At 42.2% G+C, this 17,313-nt stretch overlaps 1 protein-coding gene across 1 annotated transcript in view; it reads right to left on the bottom strand.

Moving 5' to 3' along the window:
* The window catches only part of ADGRE3 (adhesion G protein-coupled receptor E3), a 39,187-nt gene extending 37,292 nt beyond the window's left edge, over positions 1 to 1,895 (bottom strand). Inside the window, exon 1 of the mRNA XM_036066532.2 lies at positions 1,756 to 1,895. Within this exon, the coding sequence (XP_035922425.2) occupies positions 1,756 to 1,780 (25 nt within the window). The 5' untranslated portion in view covers positions 1,781 to 1,895. The remainder of the gene's footprint in view (positions 1 to 1,755) is intronic.
* Between the last annotated feature and the right edge of the window lie 15,418 nt (positions 1,896 to 17,313).

The following is a 17,313-nucleotide window of genomic DNA, read 5'->3' as shown; positions in this document are numbered from 1 at the left end:
TACACCTGCCCAAATGATGACTATAGCTCACAGAGCCCATTAGTAACACATATAAGGTTGAAAAGCATTTCCTACTTCCTAAAGCTCAGGCAGTCTGGGCACCACGATGTTTCCTCAAGGCTAGTCTTCAGGGTCTCCTTCCAGTCCAGCCAGTAACCCTGTGCTCAGTAATATGTGCATGCATCTTAAATTAGGGTTTCCCCAGAGTCATGAGCATGCCTGAATCCCAGACTGCTAAGAAACTTTAAAAATCATCCACTGACTCTTTTTGTCCATGATGAAACAGGTGCCTGGAGGTCAAGTGGCTTGGACACTATTTGTGCAAATTGTTTAACTTGTTTCCTTATATGAAACATGGTGACAGCATTGCCTACCACCTGGGGTTGGGTCTGATGACATAAACAAGGGCATGCGTGAAGCACAATGTCTGGCAGGAATCACTCCATAAATGCTAGCTGTCTCCGTTACCATTCTATTTGCACTAGACTCCTATTCTTATTCTTGGCCAGATGCTCATTCTGTTACACTGCCTGTTGCATCCAGTGATGTGGGCAGAGAGTTCACAGGTAACTGAATTCACAAATAATCCCCATTCCAGAAGTGTCCAGGACTCTGCCTCCAGTTGCCAAAAAGCAGGAAACATCTGTTTGAGCTTCTCTTTTTTTACATTTTGTTTAAGCTTTATTGATATATATATATGTATATATACATATATATGTATATATAGGTGTATAAATATATATGTATATATACTTATATATAGATGTATAAATATATATATATATTGAGATATATTAAAAAATTGCACATTCTCTCACTTAAATTTGATTCCATAGATATAGATCAGACACCTCTTATATATAAGATATGGAAGAGGCTGCAAAGGTGAGGGCACGAGGTATTTGCCTTCAAGAAGCTTATATTATTTTGATAGACTTTATGATCTACTATCTGCCTCTGCAACTAAACAGCTGTGAGAATTTAAACAAGTCCTACAACCTCTCCTTGATGCTATTTTGCATCTGTAATGTGAAGGTGTTGTACAATAATGCAGGTAAAACAATTTCAGGCTAAAGTATGTGCTCAATAAATGTAAGGTTGATATTGTGGCTATTGATATTGTTATTTGATCTGGAGCCAGAAGGATGGATGGGACTTCAGAGTTGGGGAACCATCTGCACAAAGGTGGCGATTGAAGCCACGGGATCAAGAGTTTCCTCTAGGACAGGGAGCAGAAAAAGAGATCAGAGCAGAATTCTGTGGGAGGAACATTATGGCAAAGATCTGGAGCCAGGCGGCTTGGGTTTGAATCTTGACTCTGCCATTTACAAGCTGTGTGACCTCAAGCAGGTACTACAATCACTCTGTGCCCCAGTTTTCTCATCCCTAAGATGGGGATAATATTAATATTCTTGGTACAGGACAGAGAAAAAGGAGGGGGAAGGAAAGAATGGCAAGAGAGGCAGAGAAAAAGCACAGAATTATCAAGGAGAAGAGGATGTTAATTAGAAAACAAAACCTTTGAAAATGAAGATGAACAACTTCTTGGATTGGAGCCATCAGGAAAATTTTAGGGATATTGACAGCGCAGTTTGAACAGGGTGGTGAGGAAGGAAACCACAGTCCAAGGGGAAAGAGAGAATGTTTAAAGCAGAGCACGAGAAAGAGGAGAAGGAAAAGACAGCTAATTGTTGAACTGAGTAGCTCCTGATAGCGGGTAGGTTAGGGTACAGTCATTCCCAAGGTCACACATACCTGGAAGGAGTGATGGCCCTCGCATTTCTGCACGCAGGTAACCCTTGCCGCTCAGCTCTTGAAGCTCCTTATTGCTTTTTGCTGACCACTTTTCTTATCTCAAGGAAATCTTATGAGAATCGATACACATAGGTTAGCTGACTAAGGAAATTTCTGTCAGAAAAGGGAACTCGTTCTTGTCTTTCACCATCAGACCCATGGTTCTGCATTTTTGCTTTTTTATTTGTTCCTTTTGTTTTCTGCACTTGTTTTCATATGCTTCTTTGGTGGTAGGTTTTCATAGCTACTGTTGATTGCCTTTGGGGTGACAGAATCAGTCGACCCTAGGAAAGGAATGCCTTTTAGTTACAGAGCATTGTCTGAGGAGTGGTTAGTGACTTTGGGGTCAAAATAAAGCTTAAATAACCCTGTGGTTTTGAGCTGGGTAAGCCAGAATTTAGGGTATCTCTGTTGGTATCTAAAGTTACTGGACGAGTCATTTTTCACAAATGTTGGTATTTTTACCCCCTTAACAGATAACACTCAACAGATCTAGCTAGAGTCTCAAAGTAGACCCAGTAGAGGGTGATAAAACTATTTGGTTATTTGGGGAAATCCAAACTAATTGCAGGATTTGGGAGAAAAATCTAAGTCCTTCCCACTTTCAACAAATATTTATTAAGACAAATATTATTTAGTGACAGGATCTGTGTTACAGCACAGCAGTGAACAAAGTTAACACAATCTTTTCTATATAGAACTACAGAGAAAGGGAACTTGGAGGAAAAGCATGTTTTTGGGGACAGATGGCATTAAGTTTTGGATAGGTTGATTTTGAGGTACTGTGATTTCAACATTCCTTACATATATAGTCTCGTTCACAAAAGAGAGGGCTTTTCCCCCAGTCACTAGATGGTAATTATAGCCATAGTACTAGATGAAATCATGTAGGGAGAGGTAGTAGAGTGAGAAGAGGGCCCTGGTAAGTAATTTAAAAATCAGGGAGTGGAGGAGCAGAAAGTCGAGGAGACAGGCCAGGAGTGGCGAGACAGATGGGGGGAAATGAGCAGAGTATGTTGTCATGGAGGGAAAGGAAAGAGACCAGATTGAATTAAGACTGAAAAATATTCATGGGACAGAGCAGTAGAGAGGTTGTTGTATTCTTATCAAGAGAAGTTCCAGTGGTGAGAATGATGGTGGTGATGATGATAAAGATGACGATGATGAAGGTGGTGGAGATGGTGGTGGTGATGGTAATAATGATGGTGGTGGTGATGGTAATAATGATGGTGGTGGTGATGGTAATAATGATGCTGGTGGTGAAGATGGTAGAGGTGGTTGTGCAGGTGATGGTAGTGGTGGGGACAGTTGTGCTTGTGGTGCTGGTGGCGAGGATGAAGGCGGTGATGGGAGTGGTGATGGTGATGGTAGTAAGAATGGTGGAGGTGATGATGATGGTGGTGATGGTGGTAGTGATAATGATGATAGTCGTGGAAGTCAGAATGGAGGTGATTGAGGGAAAGTGGGAGGTGAAGAAGGGGAGATAGCAAGTATAGTCAACTCCAGAGACACTTGGAGGCAAGTATGTGAGCAAGGAAATAGAGCAGACGGATTTCCTTGGGTGGTTGGGGCATGGGGGAATTTGCTGCCTCTTGGGGTTATCACGACCACAAGTCCTGCATGATAAGTTTGTTGGGCTCTCAACATCCCACCATCCCCTGTGGCCCAGCAGCCATGCAGTGGGGCTTCCTGTTCTTTCTCCCTAGTGGTCCTCTGGGAGTGTGGTGATAGTTGGAGGTAAGAGCTGATCAAGAAAGACAGGTGGTGCCACCTAATGGCCAGGCCTATGCTATTACAGAGTGTTGGTTCTAGAGCCAGACCACCTGGGTTCAAATCTTAGCTCTGCCACGTAGTAGCTGTGTGACTTTGGGAAAGTCACTCAGCATCTGTCCCCCAGGCATCTCTGATCTGAGATAACTTTGATAGTCCCCTAGCTGGTTGTCCTTCTACCCCATTCTTCACCCTGCAGCTGGGAGAGCTTTCTGAAGTATGAATCTAAGCCCATCACACCCCTGCCTCACAGCCCCATGGATACTTTGCAAGCTAAATGTGCTTAGTAGGCTCAAAAAGCCTACCAGATCTGGCCCCAGTCTGCCTCTCCAGACTCATCTCTTACTTCTCTCTTAGCCTGCCCACCTGCCCTGCTGGCTCTCTATTACCCTCACACTGCTTCATAAAGCACGTAAGTATAAATCAGAGTGTCCCTAGCCATTTACCTGTGATACAAAATGAAATTATAATTCCTTTTTGTAACAACATTACAGCATAAAACTCCAGGGGATTTTTCCTGAAAATCAGACCCTCTGAAAATGTCTTCTCAGTTATTTCTGAGAGTCTCCTGCAGGTCCAGCTCACAGATGTCCTTTACGTCCATCCATCCATCTCTCCCTCCATCCCTCCATCCTTCCCTCCATCCATTCATCCCTCCCTCCATCCATCCCTTGCTCCATCCATTCATCCATCCATCCATCCATCCATCCGTCTATCCATCCCTCACTCCATCCATCCTGCCATCCATCCAACCATCCATCCATCCATCCATCCATCCATCCATCCATCCATCCATCCGTCTATCCATCCCTCACTCCATCCATCCATTTATCGATCGATCGATCCATCCATCCATCTATCCATCCCTCCTAGATTTTTCACCTCACTGACAGACTGCTGTCTTTGCTACTGTTGACTTCAATGAACAGTCTGTTCATTGTCTTATGCTGATTCTTACCCCTGACACCCTAGCCCTAGACTCAGGTTGGAAATGCTGTTCTCTCTGCTTCCTCCTGGCACATCTCAGCCAGGCTGTGAGGTTTAATAAAGCTTTAGTGAGGTCAAAGGTAATGTGATCCTGTTAAATCTAAGTCAGATCCTGTTCCTCCTCTGCTGAGAGCCTTCATGACTCCCACTTCACTTATTTATTTTTTATTTATTTATTTTGACTCCCACTTCACTTAAAATAAAAGCCAAAGTTCTCACCATAGCCCATAAGTTCCTATGTGATCTTCCCTTGTCACCTCCTTGCCCTCATCCCCTCCCAGTCTCCCCCACCCTGTCCTCTGCTTTCTCTGCTTCAGCCACACCAGTTCCCTGCCTTTCCTTGAACATTCCAGGCACATTCCTGCCTCGGCTTTTGTACTTGTTCTTCCCTAAATGCTTTCTATATAATGCTGTTCTTCCTAAATGATTTCCTCCAGATTCCTGCACGTAATTACACGGCTCCCTGGCTGACTTCAAGTCATTGTTCAAGTGTCCGCTTGTTGGTGAGGCCTCCCTTTACCTCCCTGTCTAAAATCTCTCTCTCTCTCTCTGTCTCCTTCTTCCTTTCTCCCTCCCTCCCTCTCTCTCTCTCAATCTTTCTCATACACACATCCTCCGTCCACTTTGCTTAGTTATTTCTGTTCATTGTACCCATCGCCTTCTAATATACAAAACAATTTACTTATCTACTTCATTTATTTTGTTTGCTGTCTCTCTGCCCTGCTGGAATGCCTGCTCTACGGGACAAAGAATTTTGTTTGGTTTATTCATTGCTGTAGTCCCTGTGCCTCACGCAGCATCTGGCACACAGTAGATGCTCAATAAATATTGAGTTAATGAATGAATGGACACAAAGATCTGGCTGGAGGGCAGTTATCAGCCACTTTCCGAAGTGGCTGCCCTTGGTGACTTCAAGTTCCTGACTCTCTTGATTAGCTCTTTAGAGGTCTCCTGGTGGTGGAGGGCCAGCAGCTTGGCTCTCAACAATGGGAATCTCCAGGTATCTATATACCTCAGAGTCCAGAGTCAACCTCTATCCTAACCCCAGAGAGCACTGATCTATTCTAGGCACAAAGGGATAAAATAGTGAACAAAACAGACAAAATAACCCCCATTCTCATAAAGTCTTTTTTTTGCACATGATGTTCCCTCTACCTGGAGTTCTCTTTCTCTTTCTAATGCTAGTCCCCTTCCTAGCTCCTCAAGACCAGAAGCATTACCTCCCAGAAAACCTTCACAGTAGTCCTAAAGTTAGTCTATACTAATTGATAGAAAATTCTTCACAGTGCAGCTGTCTTAGGCCAGTTGCCTGTAAGGAGATCCCGAGGTAGGAATTGGGATGCACATTTTGTGTTGGGGGGAGAATTGGGGTCAGATGCACATAATTTGTTGGGGGAGAGTAGGCGCTGGGATGCACACAATTTATTAAGGAAAGATAGGGGCTGGCATGCACATGAGTTTTTGGAGGAGTACGCTCTCGGGAGAAGGGTACTAAGGAAACATGATAGGCGGGGGAAGGAGCTAAATAAGGAGGTAGTCTCAGCAGGAGTCTAGCCTCAGCTTAATTCCTTAGGGGAGCTCTGGAGTGTGCACTGTGGCGCTGGTCTATCTGGAGGCAAAGACTTTTACCCCTGGGCCAATCACTGGCTGTGGTCTGCCCCTTGGGGTGGGGTTGGGATAGGACCTGGCAGGCACAGTGATGGATGGGATCTAGGCAGACCACCAGGAGTACCCACTACGGCGCTCAAAACTTTCTCTGTATGAATGTCACTTTCTCTTTATTTTAAAGTGCTCAAAATAACAGTGATTCCCCATGCACCACATAGCATCATCACATGATAAAACTGGGAGTGAGCAGCTGCCACAGGATTCTTTAAAAATTTTTTTTTAAATTTTATTATGTTATGTTAGTCACCATACAATACATCATTGGTTTTTGGTGTGATTTTTTTTTTTGCTTTTGAGTGTAGTTCATACATAATGTTACATTAGTTTCAGGGGTGTACAACATAGTGATTGAACAAGTTTATGCATTGGCCACATGATTCTAAATTCTTTAAAGTCTCGAGGATTATGATGGCAGTTTGTCAGTCAGGCTTAATTCATGCAAGCGTTGATGTAGATCCTTGCAGAGGATGCCCTTGGTGCCTCCCCCAGATCCTGTTTCCTGGCCTCTTCCATAAAACCATTTCCATGGAAGTGTAATTTGTTTGTTTGTTTGTTTATTTATTTAAAAGTTTTATTTGTTTATTTGAGAGAGAGAGAGGGCGAGTGAGCGTGCGTGGGGGGAGGGGCAGAGGGAGAGGGAGAGAAGCAGACTCCCTGCTGAGCACGGAGCCTGACATGGGGCTCCATCCCAGGACCCCTAGATCATGACCTGAGCCAAAAGCAAGAGTCAGCCACTCATCTGGCTGAGCCACCCAGGCACCTGTAAAGTGTATTTTTTTTTAAAAAAACAAATATTGTTAATTCCATGAATGGATTTCTTTCCCCTAAAGAACAAATGGATTTTTTTTTATGTCCCCATACCCCAGCTTTTTTGAGTTGGCTGTTATCACTCATATCTGCCCCTTCCTCCAGAGAATTGCCTTCAATTGAACTGAAACTGCTCTGGGAAGTTATGACCCGCATCCCTGGGGGGCTTCTTGCAGCCAACGTTGATCTGAGACGGGGGTACAAAAGCTCAGCCCCTTGTCTCTAAGTGGGGGCACCTGTGGGGTGTCACTCATGCTCCAGGGCTCCCGATGGGGTCAGGTTGATATTTGACTGCAGCTCAACCTTTATCTTTGTTCAACCCCTTCTTCTGCCTTATCTTGCTTTCCTTATTCTCTCTCTCCTGAGAGCAGTGCCCAGTAAATCACAAGCCTAGGGAGTCTGACCTAACATAATCCCTCCCTTATTTGGTTATGTCACCAAAATAAAGTAGGAAAAAATAATTCAAGGTTCCTAACTCTTTCTGATTTTGTTCTGAAATAAGATTTAAAAATAATATTATGCCAAGGCACAAACAAGATCCCTTAGCAATATAATTTTATTGACAATGACGGTGATGATGAAGATGGTTAAATCCTATTTGGACCTAGATAGAGAACTTAGTCTTTACATCATACCGCCACCTTCCGGGAAAACTAAGGAATAAGAAATTCAAAGTAGCTTCAAATGCTTGGTGTATTAAGCAGGATTGAAAATGATTTAAACCTTTAGGGTATAAGGAGCTGAGGCAAATCCTACAAAGATATTCATTATCTAGTCTTTTTTATATTACCTTAAATATACTATTATATTCTTTTTTAAAGTTAGTTTCAGAAATATACTGTTTTTTTAAAATTTTATTTTATGTTATGTTAGTCACCATACAATACATCATTAGTTTTTGATGTAGTGATCCACGATTCATTGTTTTCATATAACACCCAGTGCTCCATGCAGTACGTGCCCTCCTTAATACCCATCACCAGGCTAACCCATCCCCCCACCTCCCTCCCCTCTAAAACCCTCAGTTTGTTTCTCAGAGTCCATAGTCTCTCATGGTTCATCTCTTCCTCCGATTTCCCCCCCTTCATTTTTCCCTTCCTTCTCCTAATGTCCTCCATGCTATTTCTTATGTTCCACAAATAAGTGAAACCATATGATATATTCTTATTGCATTTGGGAATTCAGGTCCAAAGATACTTATTGAATTAATAAGCTATATTTAGTAATAGGTGCATGGAACCTGGTTTTCACATTTATTTATCCATCCATCCTTCCATCATCCATCCATCTACCCGTCCATCCATCCACTCATCCATCCATCCAACAAATGTTTAAGATATACCTTCTCTGTGTTTGGTGATTTCATGTCAGACTGATTAATTTTACTCAATCTTAATTTTCTCACATTTAAAATCCTGCCAATCCATTTACTCTTCAGGGAAAAAATATACATCCATGGCATTAACAAAATTTGATTTTCTTCTCTTTATTTGTTAAAAAACACATGTTTATGGAAACAATTCTAGGGAATAAAATCAGAGAGTTGGTGCAGGGCAAATTTGGGAATAGATAAATGCTATGGGATAAAAATAGGATGTTGCTGCCTAATTAACTCATAACGCTGGCATATTTTGAGTAGCTATTGTAAAATATATTGTGAAATTATTTCTGCATCATTCAGTATTGTTTTACCACTTCAATTTTAATGACTTCACCATATTGCACTATATGGAAGTACTTATTCAGTCCCTTACTGATGCACATGTAGGCTGCTTCCAGTTTTATCTTATAGCAAAAAATGCTGCAATGAACAGCCTTATGTATTTTGACACTGAGATCCTGTGTAAATATTTCTACAGGATAATTCACTGGAACTGGGTCGAAGGGTAAACATATTTGAAATTCTGATTAGTCTGTCCCAATGGTGCTTTAACAAGTTTTATGATTTATATTGCCTCCTGCTTTGATGGCCTCTTCTGCACTTCTTTGCTGAGGTTGGGATTCCTGCCTGCCATTTGCGGGGACAGTCAAACACATGACATCTGACACCAGATGGATGATATCCACAGAAGTTTATTCGCCGCATATATTCATAGTCCAGGGAAGGAGGATGCCACACGCCACACGGGGCCCCATAGGGTTGCACTTGGGAACAGAGTGAATAGCCGGGAGCTGTAGGAGGCAGGCTTCGTAGTAACAAGAGGAAGAGGTGCCTCCTGGTTCCCCCCACCCCACCCCAATGGGAAGATGTAGTTGGCTTGTCTGCATCATTCTGCAGGCTGGCAGAGCACCAAAGCCTGATACTCAGGAATTAGCAGCAATTGCATCTGGTCTCCATGATAAGGAGGGTTGTTTGGATAGCAGATCTTTTCCGTGGGAGCAGAGTGGGGAGGCAAACCCACGGTTAGGTCATTCAAGGCCATCCCAGTTTCCCCCAGATTTCAAGGCAGCACATAATACTGGACCTTAATTTTAGGCCTGACACCAAACCTCCCCAGTACAGTATTCCACTCTTATCTGTGGTTTCACTTTCCATGGATTCAGTTGCCCATGGTCTGGAAGTCATCAGAAGATCAATAATAGCCTCACGTTACATCGCAATGCTTGTGTCATCTACCTCACTTCACCTCATCACGTAGGCATTTTGTCATCTCACATCATCACAAGAAGAATAAGGGTGGGTATGGTACAACAAGATATTTTGAGAGAGAGACCACATTCACATAACTTTCATTACCGTATACTGTTGTAACTGTCCTATTTTATTATTAGTTGTTGTTGTTCACCTCTTACTGTGCCTGATTTACAAATGAAACTTTATCATAGGTATGTATGTATAGGAAAAAACATAGTATGTATAGGGTTCGGTACTGTCTGTGGGTTCAGGCTTCCACTGGGGGTCTTGGACCTATCTTGTGCAGATAAGAAGGGACTACTGTAATATAGTCAAGTCTAAATAAGAAAACAATACATAATGCAAAAGCTCACCTTCCAGAAACAACCGGGTTTGATGTTGGTGGGCAGCCTTCCATCATCTATCCCTGTCTGCATATATGCAGAGAGAAGGAGGGCAGACCAGATCAGCTGTAGAGAATACTTGTCTTTCTTTGAGTGCCTCGCTCCTCTTATCACTGTCTGTGCTTCTCACTCTAGAAGTCAGATCCTGCCTTTCCTTCCTCTCCTGTAGCAAAGGTCTAGGCTCCACCAAACAGATGCAGCCTCACCTGGATCCCAATCCAGCAGTGCAGAGAGCAAGAATTTCAGGCGAGGGTAGAAGCAGGCACACAAGGTTTTCCAGGGATGCCCTTGCTAGACAGTCAAGAGTTAGCATCTAGCACCCAGGCTGGCCCATCCGCTCACAGGCTGTGGTGTCTGTGCACGTGGGAAATTGCCTTAATGCCAAGATAGCCTCCGGTTGCATCACTGGGCAAGCCACACTGGAGGTCACGGAATAGAAAGGCTCACAGACCAAACCGAAATGCTTAAATCACATGGTTTACTAAATAATTTAAAACACGCAGTGAGAGGAGGGCCTGGGTGGCTCATTTGGTTAAGCGTCCGACTCTTGATTTTGGCTCAGGTCATGATCTCAGGGTTGTGAGATGGAGCCCTGCATCACGCCCAGTGCGGAGCCTGCTTAAGATTCTCTCTCCCTCTGCCCCCACCCCGCTTGCTCCTGTGCGCGCGCGCACACACACAGACACACACACACACACACACACGCTCTCAAAACAAACACACACAGTGAGAAATAGGAGGAGAGATGGAGTAAATTAGCACACTTAGGGTGTGAGTAGACAGATCAAGCTGACTCATAGGATATAGAATGTTTGTAGGTCTTATCTCTTTCCCTGCATGTCATGCTTCCCTGCTGCCAATGTGATTGCGAGGACAGAGCTGAGGTTTGAGCGAGCGGTCCCCAGACAGAAGGACCAATGACATATACTTGCTCTTCTGGAGAGATGCAGGGACAATACACCTCACCACAACCATAGCTTGCCAAGTAGCCTGCTGAGTGGCCATGGTGTTTTCTGGGCACCAGACATTTGGGTCCAAATTGGTGTTACTGATGGGTGGCTGAATGAAGACCGCATGAATACTGAATGCTTTGTATGCTTTGTATATATGCAGTGAATCAGAATATCACTTTCCATGTCTAACGCATATACGATCTGCTTACTCAATTTTATTTAGCATATCTTATGAATTTTACCTCTGTCTTGTAAGCTAGTAACCTATCTACACTTAACACATCTGATGAGTTTCATGTGTCCCATTTGTATTCTTGATTTCTATAGCAGAGAGTCTCAAACAGTACCCCCGAGTATCACAGTGCCCGACACTGCTGACAGGGTTTTCTCTACATTATTTCTGAAGTTTCATTTGGGGCCCTACTCCTGTTTATATAAACTCCTGGAGTCTCTGAGATATTGATATCCATTATAAATTCATGGTTAATCAGGGAAATCCAAATCAAAACCACATTGAGATACCACCTTACACCAGTTAGAATGGCAAAAACGGACAGGGAAAAAAACAACAAATGTTGGAGAGGTTGTGGAGAAAGGGGAACCCTCTTACACTGTTGGTGGGAATGCAATTTGGTACAGCCACTTTGGAAAACAGTGTGGAGGTTCCTCAAAAATTTAAAAATAGAGCTACCCTATGACCCAGCAATTGCACTCCTGGGTATTTACCCCAAAGACACAGATGTAGTGAAAAGAAGGGCCATATGCACCCCAATATTCATAGCAGCAATGTCCGCAATAGCCAAACTGTGGAAAGAGCCGAGATGCCCTTCAACAGATGAATGGATAAAGAAGATGTGGTCCATATATACAATGGAATATTACTCAGCCATCAGAAAGGATGAATACCCAACTTTTACATCAACATGGATGGGACTGGAGGAGATTATGCTAAGTGATATAAGTCAAGCAGAGAAAGTCAATTATCATACGGTTTCACTTATTTGTGGAACATAAGGAATAGCATGGAAGACATTAGGAGAAGGAAGGGAAAAATGGGGGGGGGGAATTGGAGGGAGAGATGAACCATGAGAGACTATGGACTCTGAGAAACAAACAGGGTTTTAGAGGGGAGGGGGGAGGGGGGATTGGTTAGCCCGGTGATGGGTATTAAGGAGGGCACGTACTGCATGGAGCACTGGGTGTTATACGAAAACAGTGGATCGTGGATCACCACATCAAAAACTAATGATGTATTGTATGGTGACTAACATAACATAATAAAATTTAAAAAAAATAAATAAATTCATGGTTAGCATGAAGTATTTGGAGTGGGTTTCTATTTTTTTGGAACTAAGAACCCTCACTGAAATAGAAAGTAGGACCAGGAGTGGTTGCAGACCACAGATCCTCAATGAAATGGTCATCGGGGATTGGTCAGTGGGGTCTGGTGAGGGCTCTACAGGCAGTGAAAATCCCATTAGTGTTAAGGGGTGGGGTGCCAGTCGCTGTGAAACAGTTAAATAATGACCTCTCATCATCTGGAAGGAGTGGCCACTGAAAGCTTGGGGGAAGTGGCCACTGGCATTGAAGAGCAAGAAGCAGGTGACGAATTTGAGGACTGCTGGGTCAGTTGGTTCCTTCTGTATGTAACAGGGAGCTTAAAGGCATGTCAAGCGCAAAGTCATAAAATATTTGTTCAAGCCACTGTCAGGGAATCAGGGCATTTGTATTACTTTATTAAAATAATCTCATTTCTTTTTTTTAATTTAATTTTATTGTTATGTTATTCAACATACAATACATCATTTGTTTTTTTTAAATTTTATTATGTTATGTTAATCACCATACATTACATCATTAGTTTTTGATATATTGTTCCATGATTCATTATTTGCATATAACACCCAGTGCTCCATGAAGTATGTGCCCTCTTTAATACCCATCACCAGGCTAACCCATCGCCCCACCCACCTTCCCTCTAGAACCCTCAGTTTGTTTCTCAGAGTCCATAGTCTCTCATGGTTCATCTCTCCCTCTGATTCCCCCCCTTCATTTTTCCCTTCGTTCTCCTAATGTCCTCTGTGCTATTCCTTCTGTTCCACAAATAAGTGAAACCATATGATAATTGACTTTCTCTGCTTGACTTATTTCACTTAGCATAATCTCCTCCAGTCCCATCCATGTTGATGTAAAAGTTGGGTATTCATCCTTTCTGATACCTGAGTAATATTCCATTGTATATATGGACCACATTTTCTTTATCCATTCATCTGTTGAAGGGCATCTTGGCTCTTTCCACAGTTTGGCTATTGTGGACATTGCTTCTATGGATATTGGGGTGCATATGGCCCTTCTTTTCACTACATCTGTGTCTTTGGGGTAAATACCCAGGAGTGCAATTGCTGGGTCATAGGGTAGCTCTATTTTTAATTTTTTGAGGCACCTCCACACTATTTTCCTAAGTGGCTGTGCCAACTTGCATTCCTACCAACAGTGTAAGAGGGTTCCCCTTTCTCCACAACCTCTCCAACATTTGTTGTTTCTTTCCCTGTCCATTTTTGCCATTCTAACTGGTGTAAGGTGGTATCTCAACGTGGTTTTGATTTGAATTTCCCTCATGGCTAATGACGATGAACATTTTTTCACGTGTCTGTTAGCCATAGGTATGTCTTCTTTGGAGAAGTGTCTGTTCATGTCTTCTGCCCATTTTTTGACTTGATCATTTGTTTTTTGTGTGTTGAGTTTGAGAAGTTCTTTATAGATCTTGGATACCAGCCTTTTATCTGTAGTGTCATTTGCAAATATCTTCTCCCATTCTGTGGGTTGCCTCCTTGTTTTGTTGACTGTTTCCTTTGCTGTGCAGAAGCTTTTTATCTTGATGAAGTCCCAAAAGTTCATTTTTGCTTTTGTTTCACTAGCCTTTGGAGATGTATCTTGAAAGAAGTTGCTGTGGCCGATGTCCAAGAGGTTACTGCCTATATTCTCCTCTAGGATTTTGATGGATTCCTGTCTCACATTGAGGTCTTTCATCCACTTTGAGTTTATCTTTGTGAATGGTGTTAGAGAATGGTCGAGTTTCATTCTTCTGCATGTGGCTGTCCAATTTTCCCAGCACCATTTATTGAAGAGACTGTCTTTTTTCCATTACATGTTTTTTCTTGCTTTGTCAAAGATTATTTGACCATAGAGTTGAAGGTCCATATCTAGGCTCTCTATTCTGTTCCACTGGTCTGTATGTCTGTTTTTGTGCCAGTACCATGCTATCTTGGTGATCACAGCTTTGTAATATAGCTTGAAATGGGGCAACATGATGCCCCCAGCTTTGTTTTTCTTTTTCAACATTTCCTTGGCGATTCGGGGTCTTTTCTGATTCCACACAAATTTTAGGATTGTTTATTCCAGCACTTTGAAAAATGTCATTGGAATTTTGATTGGGATGGCATTGAAGGTATAGATTGCTCTGGGTACCATAGACATTTTAACAATGTTTATTCTTTTGATCCATGAGCATGGAATGTTTTTCCATCTTTTTGTGTCTTCTTCAATTTCTTTCATGAGTGTTCTGTAGTTCCTAGAGTATAGATCATTTACCTCTTTGGTTAGGTTTATTCTGAGGTATCTTATGGTTTTTGGCGCTATTTTAAATGGAATCATTTCTCTAATTTCTCTTTCTACAGTTGCATTGTTAGTGTATAAGAAAGCAACTGATTTCTGTGCATTGATTTTGTATCCTGCCACATTACTGAATTGCTGGATGAGTTCTAGTAATTTGGGGGTGGAGTCTTGGATTTTCCACATAAAGTATCATGTCATGTACGATGAGAGAGAGTTTGACTTCTTCTTTGCCTATTTGAATACTTTTCTTTTTGTTGTCTGATTGATGTTGCAGGACTTCTAGTACTATGTTGAACTATAGTGGCTAGAGTGGGCATCCTTTTTGTGTTCCTGATCTAGAGGGAAAGGCTCCCAGCTTTTCCCCATTGAAGATGATATTCGCTGTGGGTTTTTCATAGATAGACTTTATGAACTTGAGGAATGTTCCCTCTATCCCTATACTCTGAAGAGTTTTAATCAGGAAAAGATCTGTATTTTGTCAAATGCTTTTTCTGCATCAATTGAGAGGACCATATGATTCTTCTCTCTCCTCTTACTGTGTTCTATCACATTGATTGATTTGGGAATGCTGAACCACCCAATATCTTATTTCTTATAGCCTCAAGTTTGAAATAACTCTAAAACTAACCTCAAAATTTATTTTGCAGATAGCAGAATTACAGCTGCAGAGGCTGCAGATTAATTCACAACCTCAGTGGATTCGTAGTTTTGACAATGTGAGCAGTAGGGAGATTCCACAGTGTCCAAACTAATTCTGGGAACAAAGAGAACTCTTAAACATACTTTTAATTTGTATTTTCAAAAAGATGAAACCAGAACAGTTGAGGAAAAAGGGAATCTTCAGAGAATAAAGAAGAGCTTTAAGAAATTAAAGTTATGGCAGCCAACATAAAAATTCAATAGAAGGATTAGATATAAAGTGGTGACAATCTGCAAGGAGACCAAAAACATAAAGTTTAAGGACTTTTGGAAAGAAAGAAACAAACAAAAAACCAAACAGAAAGGAGGCTATTATTCAAGGAAATAATATAAAACAATTTCCTAGAGCTGAAACACATTCGTTTCTATATTAAACAAGCCTACTGAGTAGATCATAGTGAAATTTTGGAACATGTAGAATATAAAGAAATTATTTGTGAATGATGTGAAATAGAGACCTAATAACTTAATCCTTTAGCCAATTGTCCCAACAGCTTCTGTTCCCCATTGACTTGAAATACTAACACATACTGAATGTCCATATATGCCTGAATCTGCTTCTGAGCTGTTTTGTCTTGGATCTATTTGTCTATGTTTGTGACAATAACACACACATACCCTTAATTTCTAGCCATAACACATTATTCAGTATTCCCAGAATGTGTATATCCCCTATGCTGCTGTGTTCTTGCTTACTCGATACCCGATACTTGTAACATTTCCTATAACCATTTCAATGGCTTGATATTCATCCTTCAAGACTCACTTTCAATCATACCAAATTTCTTGATTTTGCCTCCATATCTCCTTATCAGTTTTTTTTTTTTTTTTCAAATTCTGCTAACATAGCACATACTACACCTTGTTGAGTTAGTTTTACTGGAATGCATCAACCTCATCTCTTTCTCCGTATCTCCCCTCCAATTCTCCACTTGGAACACCCCTGCAGGAAGGCACTTTGTAATCCTAGCACTTAGCATGTAGCAATCAACTGATGCCGTATCAGTATTTATTCAAAGAAATAATACACACATGTGCTTGATATATAAAGACTATCAGGGAACTGGGTACAGTGGTTATTTCTGGGAAAATCTGGAGATGGATTGAGACCCCTCCCATCTGAACTCCTATGTGTATGTATTATGTATATTATATACCAAATACATTAGTTTTTGTTTTTAAAAAATATTTATTTATTGGGGCGCCTGGGTGGCTCAGTCATTAAGCTTCTGCCTTCGGCTCAGGTCCTGATCACAGGGTCCTGGGATCCAGCCCCTTATCGGGCTCCCTGCTCAGAGGGAAGCCTGCTTCTCTCTCTCCCACTCCCCCTGCTTGTGTTCCCTCTCTAGCTGTGTCTCTCTCTGTCAAATAAATAAATAAAATATTTAAAAAGATTTATTTATTTATTTGAGAGCGAGCACTCCAGCGCGAGTTGGGGGAGGGACAGAGGGAGAGAATCTTTCAAGCCAACTCCACGCTGCTGGCGGAGCCCCACGGGGAGTGGGGGTGGGGAGGCTGGATCCCACGACCCACGAGCTCATGACCTGAGCCAAAACCAAGAGCCAAGGCCTAACCCACTGAGCCACCCAGGCGCCCCCATATTAGATCTTAAAAAGAAGAGTCAGATTTTCTATTGTCTTGAACATTTTCTCACATCTTATTTTTAGTGAGAAAGTAAGTTGTAGAAGACATAAAATATATAATCCTATTTTTAGAAGAAATTAGAAAGACTGAAAAATAAATTTTACCCATGGGTATGTTTTTGTAGGGGTATGGATTGAACCAAAGGATCAAAGCGTAGGTGGGCGAAGGTAAGTTAAACACTGAGCATCCCACCTTGCCAGCGAGATCCCACCCCTATCCTCGCCCACCAAGCCCGGGCCCCGCCCATCAACCTAGGCGCCCCCTCCCCCCAGCCTCGTCCGTCAGGCACAGGCCCCATCTCTACCCGCCCCATTCAAGGTCCAGTCCGACCCCATTCCAGAGCCTAACTTCACCCCGC

Source organism: Halichoerus grypus, chromosome 1, assembly GCF_964656455.1.
Source record: "Halichoerus grypus chromosome 1, mHalGry1.hap1.1, whole genome shotgun sequence".
Classification (NCBI taxonomy): domain Eukaryota; kingdom Metazoa; phylum Chordata; class Mammalia; order Carnivora; family Phocidae; genus Halichoerus; species Halichoerus grypus.
This window is presented reverse-complemented; position numbering and strand designations above follow the sequence as displayed.